Below are 13,083 nucleotides of genomic sequence, written 5' to 3'. Positions count from 1 at the left end.
TGGGATCTTTAGTTGCGGCGTGCGGGGGTCTTTAGTTGCAGCATGCGAACTCTTAGTTGTGGCACGCAGCATCTGGTTCCCCGACCAGGGATTGAACCCGGGCCCTCTGCACTGGGAGCATGGAGTCTTGGCCACTGGACTGCCAGGGAAGTCCCCCAAATGTCTTTAAACCAACTTTTAAGTCTTGTAGAAACAGCACCATTAAGAAATTTTCTTTAAAAGCCCAGGTCTGAGAGTCCCAACCCTGAGAGTCTGATTAAGTTTGTCTGTGGTAGGGCCTAGGTAAGAGAATTTTCTTTTTTAACACCTCCAAGAAATTCTGATGTGAGAAGCATCAGGCACCAAGTATTTTTTCTCCACACAGCCGCTTGGCAATGCAAAGTTGTTACCAATCCATTTACACAGCATGGAGAGACTCAGTTCATAGTGGTTTCTCAAGCATGCATGAGAATCACCCAGTGGCCTTGCTCAAATACAGACTGCTCGGTCCCATCGCCAGAGTTTCTGAGTCAACGGGCCTGAATCAGTGAGTGGGGCGTCAACTTGCATTTCTAGCAAGTTCCCAGGTGATAGAGATGCTACAGGTCAGGGGCCCACACTCTGGGAACCACAGATGATGATATTTACCACAGATAGCTATCTGAAAAAAAAGCACTGAAGCCTTTGTGTGGCTGGTTGGTTTTTAAGAGTGAGTAAAAGAGGAACATTTTGGATCTGAGTGTCTTTCCCACGGCCAGTAGGTTAAACTCCTGACTCAATTTGGGAAAAGAACATGAAGATTTAACTCAGCACAGTCCTAGTGTCCAAGAGTTCAGCATCTAGTAGTTGCTTAATAAATTCCCTGATGACTGATGATGATCCCAAATAAATCTACCTATTAGAACTAAAATACTGTAGCCACCTGGCTTCTGTCATAATGATTTTTACAAATGACATTCAGGTCAAATAAATACTTCACTCACCAAGCCCCACAGAGCACCGGGAGAGGTAGCAGTGATTGTAGCTGCTCTGGGCGTATTGTACATTAAGGCCAGTTCGCCAAAACTCCCACGATTGTCATAGTTGCCAACACACCTTCCAACACCATCACATTTCACGTAGATATCAAATGTTCCTCTGTTGCACATGTGAAAAAGAAGACGTAAAAGTAATTCAAGTAAAATCTCATCACGATGAAACATGAGCCCTGGGAAATACAACCTCATTCTTTTTTTAAAAAAAAATCATTTATTGCTCAGTCTTATTGCTGGGACATCATAACACATTCACCCAGTTAAAATTTAAATGTCTAGAAGGGTGAATAGTGCCCTGGCCCAGCCATTCAGTTTCCTCCCAGATCCGCCACTGCCCTCAGCTTCTTCTACATCCTTGAAGAGGTCTTTACATCGGGGAGAAGCAGGAAGGAGCTGGCTGGGTGCACTGGGAGCCTTCCGCAGGCACAGTAAGGCAACAGGGGTCCTCCCTGAGATGTAGGACACACCCAAGGGTGGCAGCTGAGGATGGGCTCTTAGTTTCCTTTCCCCTCTAATGACAACAAGGAATAAAAGGGCATCAATATGTGAAAAAGACACCACCAGTTCCGGACAAGCAGGAAGAAGAGAGCATCCACGGGACGAGGGTAAGGCCCATCCATGTGTCTGTTGTCTCATCGTCTGGGGCAAATGAGACTAAACAACAAATATTTAAGGTATGGAAATAAATGATTAAAATGTAACTAAGACTGCAACCAAATGCAATATGCCAAGACAACCACCTGAAGGAATGTGTGTGAGTCTGCTGACTGCAGTGACCTCTGAGTATAAGAATTGGGGAGGATTCTAGGGACATTCACTGTGTAATTAAAGAGTTTTCGTTTCTAAAATGAGTATGTATTACTTTTGAGATCAGAAGAAAATAATTTTTAAACAGAATATAGCTCTAACAATCTGGTCAGGCACTTCTGTACAGTACTTACAGGGTCCTTTATAACCTACAGGAGGGGCCGGCAAGCTGAGGCCCAAGACTGGCTGCCTGCTTCTGTAAATCAAGTTTTATTGGAAAGACAAACACACCGGCGGTTTCTGCATTCTCTGTAGCTGACTTGTGCTATGACAGCAGAGCTGAGTAGCTGCAACATAGACCTCATGGCCCAGAAAGCCTGCAAAATTTACTCTCTGGCTCTTTATACCATCTGGTCCTTCATGTTAGACTGACCCCACAATCTAAAAGTGGTAGAAATTCAGGCTAAATATCTGATCCTGGTCTTTTTATAGTCTTTCTGTGCTTATCTTTTAATTGGGTTTCTTCTTCTAGGCAAGTAAAACAGTCACTGCGCTGCATATTATCCAGACCCTATATTTCTGGAAACTGCATTCTTGTTGTGGAGAACTGGTTTTCCATGTACTATATCTTATCAGAGAACACGGTTTCAAGGCTTGCTGAAACACCTGTGAGGGCAGACAGGAGAAATTCTTTGGCTTTATTTTGTTGGCTAAACTCTAGCAAAGACAAAACAGGGAGTGCTTTTAAGGTTAAGAAAGGATTATGAATAGTAAAGATACCACAAAAGCAAACACATAAGATATTAGAGACAAAAGATATTCATGAATAAGAATAACTGGCTTTTAATATAATCCACAGCTAGAATGGCTGTTTCAGGGATACCCTCCAGAATTTGTTTCATGAATAGTTATTTTTCAAGTACAGATTAATTTTTCTATTTATACTCTTTACACGTTTGCACGAAAACTGTTTTCTATGTTTTCTACTTTGAATAGGATAAAATACACAACAAACGTGTTGACGAGAAGTATAGTGAGCTACTAGTCCAGTTGAAATCGTATCAGTCTAAAAATCTGCTAAAATACCGTGTGCTGCATTTTCATATAGATTTCTCCCCTGAGAACATGAAGCCCTGGGCAGGGCAGAGCCACGAAAAGAGCACACACAGTGGCCAAGAGACCCAGATGCTGGGTCTGCTCCACACTCATCATCTGGGTGACCTTCGCCGACTCGCATCACTTCTGTGGGCCTGAAAATTGTCATCTGTCGAAAGGGTGACGAGGATCTAACTGAAAAGGGAAGGTGCTATATACAAACGTAAGGCGTTTTTATAGTCAAAATACCTACTAAAAGAAAATTATTCCTGTACTACCTTTGGGGTTCGCATAGACCCCTACGATTCAATACGATTAAACAGCTGAGAGAATTTCTGAGGTGTTTCGTTGATGAAAGCTGTTAATGGTACAAGAATCATGACTTTAATTTACATGTGGGACAATTCTAAAATCATAGAGTCTAGCCCCAGCCCTGGCTAGTGCAGCTCTCCCGGCTCACCACGGACTTAGGGGTGAGGGACTGAGGGACTCAGAGAGCATGTGCTACTGATGCATGAAAGGTACCACCCACAGAGCCCAGATCAGGGAACAAGTGCTAAGCAGACGGGGGCGGGGGGGGGGGGCGATTTTCTGCGGAGCCTCTGAGTAGAACACAACTTGGCCCAGAGAAGCAAATGTAATCCGACAAATCAGGCTGGGAGATGATTTGTGTTCCATGCAAACAGGGCGGGCGTTGGTGGTGGTGGGGTGCTTGGGGAATCCAAACGTCTCATCAACACCTCATCACCATGTTACAGAAGTGCAGAAATGAAGACTCAGTCCAGGCTGCGCACCTTTTACATCTTAGGATTGTTACCTAAGTATTGCTAAAAGCACACTGTTCTTTTTTTTTATGTTACTTTAATTTTTTATAGCTGATTTTAATTTTATTTTTTGATACAGCAGGTTCTTATTAGTTTATACACATCAGAGTGTACATGTCAATCCCAATCTCCCAATTCATCCCCCGCAGCCACCCCGCTTTCCCCGCCTGTTGTCCATACGTTTGTTCTCTACATCTGAAAAGCACACTGCTCTTGGATGAAGTCAAGCACAACTTAAACTTTCTGAAATTAGATTTTCAATATAAATGCAGGCCTTCTCACTTAAATAACTTCTCTACAGAGTTTTTAACAGACAAATACGATAATGCATGAACAACTTCTGGAAAGACACGCAATTACTCACTCTGCGGGTTAGATGATGCTAAAGCAGTAGGAAGAGAGACTAACTTTTCACCTTAGGCCCCTCTGAAATATCTGAATCTTTTAAACCATTAGCATGTTTTACTTCATTAAGTAATAACAGAAGAAACTTTTTAGAAAACATAATAACAGATTGAGTTATATGGATTCAATATCCCAGATGTTGTATTATGCTGCTATTCTCACAGTAACAGCCATCTCTAACTCTGTAACAGGCATCACTGCCTCTCCATTAGAAGTTAACAAATGAGGAGGCTCCCAGTAAATGACAGATTTCTAGATTAACCAAAAGTCACCAGTCTTCCATACACTATGCCTCTTTCCATGATGTAGCACGGTTTCACTGCATGGGTTCACTGTAGGTGTGTAGGGCCAGTTACACAGGAATAAGGGTAAGGAGGGAAGAGCAATTGTCGTACATTAATCTGTCAGGCGTTATAATAGCCACTGAGATTTCCACAAAAGGTTCATTACCTTTCAGCAGTGAAGTTACACAAAACTTACCTATCGATTACATAAAAGTTGTCGCCATCATCACCTTGATCAATTACATGTTCCCCTTCTTTGACCAATTTTTCAAACATGGCATCTAATACTTGAGACATCTGCTCCTATTTTTCAAAAAAGAAAAGACAATCTTGGTTTATCTAGAACATGTTTAGCTTTATATTTAAAGAACCATAATTAGCTTATACTTCTGTGAACAAGCTCAAAGAAATGGAAATATCATCACTGCCATTAAGTCTTGTCAAAAAAAAATACACAGAGGGCTTCCCTAGTGGCGCAGTGGTTGAGAGTCCGCCTGCCGATGCAGGGGACGCGGGTTCATGCCCCAGTCCGGGAGGATCCCACATGCCGCAGAGCGGCTGGGCCCGTGAGCCGTGGCCACTGAGCCTGCGCGTCCAGAGCCTGTGCTCTGCAACGGGAGAGGCCACAACCGTGAGAGGCCTGCGTACGGCAAAAAAAAAAAAATAGAATAGTCCTCCTCGCCACATACAAACCAGATGATTATATATTTACTCTCATATTCAGTACCTGAATAAAAGTAATTATAATTAGCCTATTTCAGAATATTTGCAACTATCACTACTTTACTATGAAAAATTAACCACCAAGCCATCATATACCTTGTGAAATATAACCTTAGCAACTAAAATGATCAAGTTAATAAAGAACTACTGCAAATGTCTTTTAAAGATACCTAAACTTTTAAAACACTTCCCTATTTTAGTCATCACTAGAATTTATATAGAGATTACCTAAATATTTAGTGAATTTAAATCCTGACTCCAATCCTTCTTGGTTTAGCACTAAAAACAAAATAGAAACCAAACCAACAAAAGCAAAACCAAAAAAGATTGTAGCCAATATTCCACCACTATCTTTTGTCACTAAGGTTCTCTTCAAGAAGCAACCATATACCACCCTAGGACAGATTTATTAAAACTGAAGCCAGAAACATCAAACCTATCAGTCAACAACTATTTAAAAATTTTTATTCTGCTAAAGTGTGCTTGTCAAGGCTTAAGGATAAACCTTACCTAGTGAGAATAAACTAGGAGGCAAAAGAAATCTTTCCTCAGAACAAATACAGGAACAATTCAAAAACCTCTGAATAGTTAAAAACAAATGGATATGGAGAAACAGTATGGTGCACAGTCACAGGAAAGTCAGAAGTCATAAGAAGGCTTCAAGTAACTCCCAGGCCAAAATCAATTAGTATTATAAACAAATTAAGGAGCTGAAGACAGATTAGAGGGTGAAAAAGATGCAAGTGGAAAACACAGGTTGAAGAAACAAAATATTCTGGATCAGAGCATGAACAGACCATGTGTGATTCTCTTCTTTTTGAGACGCCATTAACATTTCATAGAGACTATCAAGGTACGACTCCACAACCATGAGAATGGGAAGGGGAAACTGGAGGGGAGATTTCTAGAGCAAAGGGAAGTTAAATGGGGGCAGAGAGAGCATGCAGCCCAGAGAAGGGCAGGTGGGCCTGCAGTGTGGAGGGACTGACCACCTACCAGAGCTCCAGAGGCTCCAGGCTGGGAAACACCCGGTCTGGTCAGAACGGGACTGAGACACAGCTGAAACAGGTAGACCGATTCAAATCCTCCACGATCCGTTGATACCTTCCTTCCAAATGCCTCAACCCTGAACACAGAACACCTGGCAACCAAATAGTAACCCCAATTCTTCCCAGACAAAAGATCAGAGTCAGGTTCTTGGGAGAAACTAAATAAATAAGAGAGAACTAGAACAGCTACTGTGAAGATTGGTGCCCTGGAACAAGGACCTTCACTTGCTGGGATGAGGGGTTCCCCCATGTTAACAGCTGGCCCCCTGTCACTCAACCAGCAGGACACTGGTGGACAGCCCTGGCATGCTTACTCAGGGCTCCACATCAGCTTTCCGTGGCCCCTCTGGGAGCCTACAAGACTAAGATAAACAGCAGTATGACACCAAATGAGCTAGAAAATTCAACAACAGTGATGAGCTTTCAGCAAGTTCTACTTTGTATACCCAGAGATGTTCACACAATGTTATATCCATGAGATGAAAAACAGGCTATTTAGAAAAAGAGCCAATCAGAGAAAAATGGGTAAGTTGAAAACTGAAAACATGATTACCACATTTTTTTCTGCCTTTTAAATATTTGATTTTTGAGAGCAGTTTTAGGTTCACAGCAAAATGGAGCGAAAAGCATAAAGAGTTCCATAAACCCCCTGCCTCCACCCAGCCTCTCCCCCACTGTCAACATCCCCACCAGCAGGTACATTTATTACAAGTGATGAACCTACACCGCCATCATTATCACACAAAGTCCGCAGCTGACATCTGGGTTCACCCTTGGTGCGGTGCTGTACACCTGGTGCGTTTTGACAAATGTGTGACATGTACCCCCCATTACAGAATTTTCTTGTAAAAGAACTAAGAAGGTAAATTAAAATAAAAACTTCAAAGAAAGTCAACAGATGAAAAGACAGAAGCTCCAGACAAAGTGATATTAGAGATAACAAAGGGGAGAAAATCATCAAAGAAATACGCAATGAATTTTCCAGAACCACAGGATGTAAGTTTTCAGACCGAAAGGGCTCACTCAAGGGCCCGGCACAATCAAGGACCAGAACCTCCACACACACACGACAGTGTGGTTTTAGAACATCAAAGATACAGATCTGACCTGCAAAGCTTCCAGAAAAGGGGGAAGGGGCTCTTAAAAACACAAAAAGATGTTCAACTTCTTTCAAAATAAAGAGGAATGCAAATCAAAATTGAAAGGAGAGACCCTTTTTCACCTGCCAGATTCAGAAACATAAAAATGTTAGACTAACACACTGGTGGAGATGGTGTGGGAAGGAGGGTTCCTCCGGCAGACGGCTGATGGGAACGGGTCTCACAGGGTGCACTGTCAACAGTCGGTATCACTTCAAACACGCTACCCGTCACCTCACTATTCCTTGTCTAGGACGTTATTCTATAACACATTTGTGAAATGACATGTGCATGGGCATTTTTCACTGCAAAATGTGCATTGTAATAGCAAAGAATTGACAACTCAAGTTTATCTACAGGTCTCTGGATAAATCAGTTTGATACATCCATGCATTGGAAAGCTATGCAGCTATTAAAAAAAAAAGTATGGATTTTAAGACGCCTATCTTTTACTGGAGTTGCTGACAAGCACGAGAACACTCAAAGAAGGGCAATCAGGAAATCTGAAACCCTGATGTAGGAGGAACTTCAGCGAACGCATGCTATCTGCAGCCACAATGATGTCGTCGGTGATTCCAGAGGCCAGGACTGGGACTGCTGGGTGGAAGTTTCTGGAGATTTTGGAACAATGTAAAGACCTGTCTAAGAAGGAGAGCTCTCTAGCAGTGACAGGGCAAAGAGATGAGCTCCCTGTTCCTGTCAAGACAGGCTCTCCACCTTCCACATGCTGTCAAAAGGGCTCAGTGGTTTTCAAACTGTTTTCTGGAAGCCAGAGATTTTGAGAAGGTGCTTCAGTGATCGATTCTGTAAACAGCTGATTTTTTTAAACCATTTTTTAGAATTGAAGTACAGTTAATTTACAATGTTGTGTTAGTTTCAGGTGTACAGCAAACTGATACACTTATACACATACATTTCAGATTTTTTTCCCCTTATAGGTAATTACAAGATATTGAATATAGTTCCCTGTGCTATATAGTAGGTCCTTGTTGATTATCTATTTTATATATAGTAGTGTGTATATGTTAATCCCAAGCTCATCCTTAAAGTGTGTTCTAACCACTAAATATTAAAACTAAAGTAAATCAACATGTTCGGATGGATTACATATACATTTTTTATGAAGTAAAATTTCATGTCACATAAAATTAACCATTTTAAAGTGGACTAGTGGCCACAAAGTTGTGCAACCACCACCTGTACCTACTTTCAAAACGTTTCCGCAAAAGGAAACCGTGCGCCCATTAAGCAGTCATTCCCCACTCTCCCCGCCACTAGGCCCTGGCAGCCACCAATGTGTTTTCTGTCTCTGTGGATTTACCTCTTCTGGATATTTCATATAATGGAATCACACAATACATGATCTTTTGTGTCTGGCTTACTTCACTCATTATAATGTTTTCAAGGTTCACCTACGTTATAGCATATATCATACTTCATTCCTTTTTACGGATGAATAATATTCCACTATATCTATATACGAACACACACCACAATTTACTTACCCATTCACCTGTCGATGGACACTTGGGTTCTTTCCACCTTTTGGCTATTGTGCATAGTGCGACTATGAACATTCATATACAACTATTTATTGGCACACCTGTTTCAATTCTTTTGGACCTACACCTGGGAGTGAAATTGCTGAGTCATATGGTAATTCTATGTTTAACTTTTTGAGAAACGGCCAGGCTGTTTTCCACAGTGCTTGGACCATTTTACTTTACCACCAGTGATGTACCAGGTTCCGATTTCTCCACATCCTTGCCAACACCTGTTATTTTCCTTTTTAAAAAAACGATACCCATCCTAGTGGGGGTGAAGTGGTATTTCACTGTGGTTCTGACTTGTATTTCCCTAGTGACTAACCATGCTGAGAATCTTTTCATGTGCTTATTGGTTACCTGTAATATCTTCTCTAGAGAAATGTCTATTATTCAAGAACTCTGCACATTTTAAAGTTGGGTTGTCTGTCCTTTTGTGGTTGAGTTCTAAGTGTTCTTTCTATATTCTGAATACGAGGCCCTTCTATAAAGCTCTTCTAAGAGTTTTATAGTTTTACAGCTTACATTTAGGTCTTTGATCCATTTTGAGTTAATTCTTGTACTTGGTGTGAAGTAGGAGTCCAACCTTGTTCTTTTGTGTGTGGATACCCAGTTGTCCCAGCACCATTTATTGAAAAGACTATTCTTTCCCCAGTGAATGATCTTGACATTTTTGTTGAAATCAAATGGCCATAGATGTATGGGTTTGTTTCTCGACTCTCAACGCTAATCCATTGTTCTGTATGTCTATCCCTATGCCAGTAACACACTGTTTTTTGTTTTTTTTTTTGCGGTGCGTGGCCCTCTCACTGCTGTGGCCTCTCCCGTTGCAGAGCACAGGCTCCGGACGCGCAGGCTCAGTGGCCATGGCTCACGGGCCCAGCCGCTCTGCGGCACGTGTGATCTTCCCAGACCGGGGCACGAACCCGTGTCCCCTGCATCGGGAGGCGGACTCTCAACCACTGCGCCACCAGGGAAGCCCAACACACTGCTTTGATTACTGCAGCTTTGAGGTATAAGTTTTGACATTGGCCAAGTGTGAGTCCTTCAACTTTGTTCTTCTTTTTCAGTATTATTTGGGATGCCTCTTCTTGTATATACAATATTAATACATTAGACAACAGCAAAACGCAATGTGTTTTCATGGTTTAGCTTTATAATACATAAATGCTACCAATTTAAACTTTTATAAAAATAAATACTGATAAAAATAATTTTAAGAAAGAATATGAAAACTCTATAAATACAGCTTACCTGTTAGAAAAAAAAAAGAACTGGGTAAGAACTCTACGTGTAGAGTTTGCTGCCACCGAAATTTTAAAAAGAATATACTTGTATATACATAGAGTAACCCTAGAAAAATATGCACGATAGTGCTAAAAGAACCTGGCTCCTGAGAAACTGGATTGCTGGGAGACTGGGATGGAAGGGAGATCTCCTTTCACTGACTACTCTTTTGTTCCTTTTGAATTTTTGTAAATTCTATATGCATACTGATTTAAATTTTTTAATTAACTGAAAAACCAAACTCTCCATTTAAACAGAGAATATAACATTACATCTTTATGTGGGTAAGAAAAACTTTGAGAAGAAAGATGGTGATGGGTTTGCAGGACGTGGCTTTCATCCCCTCCCTGGATTCCCGTGTAAGCTCTGGCACCTATGTGTGAAACAGCAGCCAGGGCTGAAGACGAAGCCAACGGGGGGGCAGTAAGACAGTGCCTTCTCGATGTGCTGCTAATTGGGAGTTCACCAACCCAGGCGACATACGGTCACCTATTAAAATTATGAAGTTTGATTAAATGGTTTACTAACATTTTATTTTGCTTATTATTTATATTTCAACTCGTTTAGAGCAGATGGAGGGGGACTATCGGCTTTATTGATTAGCTAGCTCTAGCCCTGAATGTCAAGTGGAGAAAAAGATGAAATATAGCGCTATAGTAAAGTTTTTTTTGTTATCTTGGAATTAGCTGCATTTTAAAACGTTATCACGCTTAAGAATTTGTACATGGATAAATGAAAAAGTAATCCCTGATAAAATACAGAACATCTATTTCTTTTAGAACTTCTCTATGTGACAGGTGTCTCTTCTAGTCAATCAAAATGTAATTTCCCCATAATTATGCACAGAGTGAAAAGAACGTAGGAAATATTCAATATGCAGAGGCTTATCTCGGTGACTGACAGCTACTGTAGGAAATCCACATCTTATTCGCCTACAGAATGTAAATTAGAGACTGAGCTCAGTAAAAGGGCTTTGACTCCCTTAAAAAATAACAATTTACTCTCCATTAATCAAAGAGCCTATCATATAGCATAAGAAGATTATTTCAGTTTGCCTAAAATTAGAAATATTTCAGAAGAAAAATGGCCTGCTGAGTTGAGCATTAAAATATTCATGAAAAGAATATCTTCAAAGAGGTTAATAATTATAAATGCTGTGCTCAGTGTATGAATATACAGAACTCTAAGGAAAACTGTTCTGAGGTCTAGGAGGTGCTAGATTTTCAAGCTAAACAACGCCTTGAGGAAAGTCAAGTGAGAGAGTGGATGCAAAGCCAAGACTGTTCTTCTTGCTGGTTAGTAATTACGGCTTCCCCTTCCTCCTTCCAAGTTTTTCCATTTCAGGAAACGGTACCACCTCCGCTGCCAGACACTGGGGGTCATCCGAGACTATTTCTGTCAGGTCTCGATTCATTCAGTCAGCAGGTACCAACTTCTGCTCGTCCTGAGTATTTTATGAAACCATCCCTTCCCCCCTTCTCCTTAGTTGGGCGCGTTTCTTCTCCCTGGACCGCAGCACGGCTCTTTCCTGGATCCATCTCCTGGCACGGAGGGCAGTGCAGTCTCCTCACTGAGCTCCTTTCCTTTGTTCCTGACCTATCCGTCTCTCGCCTTTAACTCCACGCCCTACCCTGCCGCCACAGTGACCTCAGACACACCTGACTGTTACTTTCTCTGCTTAAAATGCTACTGCCTATAGTGTGTGTCCACTGCTACGGTGCTCCTTCCTGACACGACGCGCACGTCTGAGCCCCGCCACTGGATGTCTTTCACTTTAGACTCCAGCGTTAACGCGCTCTGTGCTTTTAGTTCAACTGGCGATTTCCCACTCATTTTCTGAGGCTCGTCTCAGGTGGCCTCTCCAGCTTCCTGGATCCTCACGTGGGGCTGAGAGACCCTCATCCTCTCATAGCGCCCTGACCGTATTACAGCATTTATCATGTTTTACCAAATTGCTTTGTATGTGTATTTGAATCCCTCACTAAATGATAAGTTCCAAGAGCACAAGAACCATGTCTAAGTATTTTTGTGGCATCCTACGCCTTCATACAGGCCTTGGAACACAGTGGTTGGTCAAGGAATTGACCTGAAAGGAGCTGCTATATGATAGGCAGATTATATAAGTGGAATATATAATTCAATTTAAATGCATTTGGGTTATGACAAAAAATGTATACAATAAAAAACTAGAAAGCTGCTTAAAATATGAACTTAACTTAAAATCTTCAATCTGCTATGTTTGGGGAAAAATTTCTTATTCCAGGTGGTTATTTGCTGAGAAGAGTTAATTGTTACTTATTTATATTTTGTATCATTCTTAGAAGGATTTAAGATAGTAGGGAAATAAATCAAGATGGTATGAGCTCAAATTCAAAAAAGGTCTTTTGTAAACAACTATGTAAATATATTTACTTCCTCCCTATAAAACTTTCAATAATGATAACTTATGAACTTTGTAATTCCATCAACGGGCTTTTTCTTTTTTGTCCCTATGAACTGTGGCCTTTAAAATATATATATTGAAGACCTTCATCAGAGCAGCAAAATCTAAAAAAAGGCTTAAAAAACACCTATGTTTATAAAAATAACCATTTTAGTTAAAGATGCTCCCTGCCAGAATATACCAGGAAAAGTTTTTTTTTTTATTATTTTAAATGCAACCAAAATTTTCACAATGCTTTAAAAGAGTTAAAGTTGAAATGGAAGAAAAATCAATTTAATGTAGAGGATGGAATAGAATAGGCAGCATGCCAGGAAATTATAACTGGCAGTGATTTCACTCATGCCTGTTCATCACTCAGTGTTTGACTCCACAGTATCACTGTTCGGTCACTGCTGAAGCATTAAAATACTGGTTGAATTGAATAGGGAAGCATGCAAACAAAATAACATATGATAGTACCAAAATACTGACCTCGAACATTTTCACATTGGGCTCTGGTCCTTCCTACTCAAAGTATGGTTGTGGGCTGA

At 41.0% G+C, this 13,083-nt stretch overlaps 1 protein-coding gene across 3 annotated transcripts in view; it reads right to left on the bottom strand.

Moving 5' to 3' along the window:
- The window catches only part of PRKAR2B (protein kinase cAMP-dependent type II regulatory subunit beta), a 111,077-nt gene that overhangs the window by 19,661 nt on the left and 78,333 nt on the right, over positions 1-13,083 (bottom strand). For all 3 annotated transcript variants that reach the window (XM_033439050.2, XM_033439049.2, XM_004263357.3), the window contains exons 5-6: positions 4,565-4,671; positions 963-1,116 (exon numbers count right to left, since the gene is read on the bottom strand). In XM_033439050.2, the coding sequence (XP_033294941.1) occupies positions 963-1,116; positions 4,565-4,671 (261 nt within the window). The remainder of the gene's footprint in view (positions 1-962; positions 1,117-4,564; positions 4,672-13,083) is intronic.

The sequence above is a fragment of the Orcinus orca genome, chromosome 9 (genome assembly GCF_937001465.1).
Source record: "Orcinus orca chromosome 9, mOrcOrc1.1, whole genome shotgun sequence".
NCBI lineage: Eukaryota > Metazoa > Chordata > Mammalia > Artiodactyla > Delphinidae > Orcinus > Orcinus orca.
This window is presented reverse-complemented; position numbering and strand designations above follow the sequence as displayed.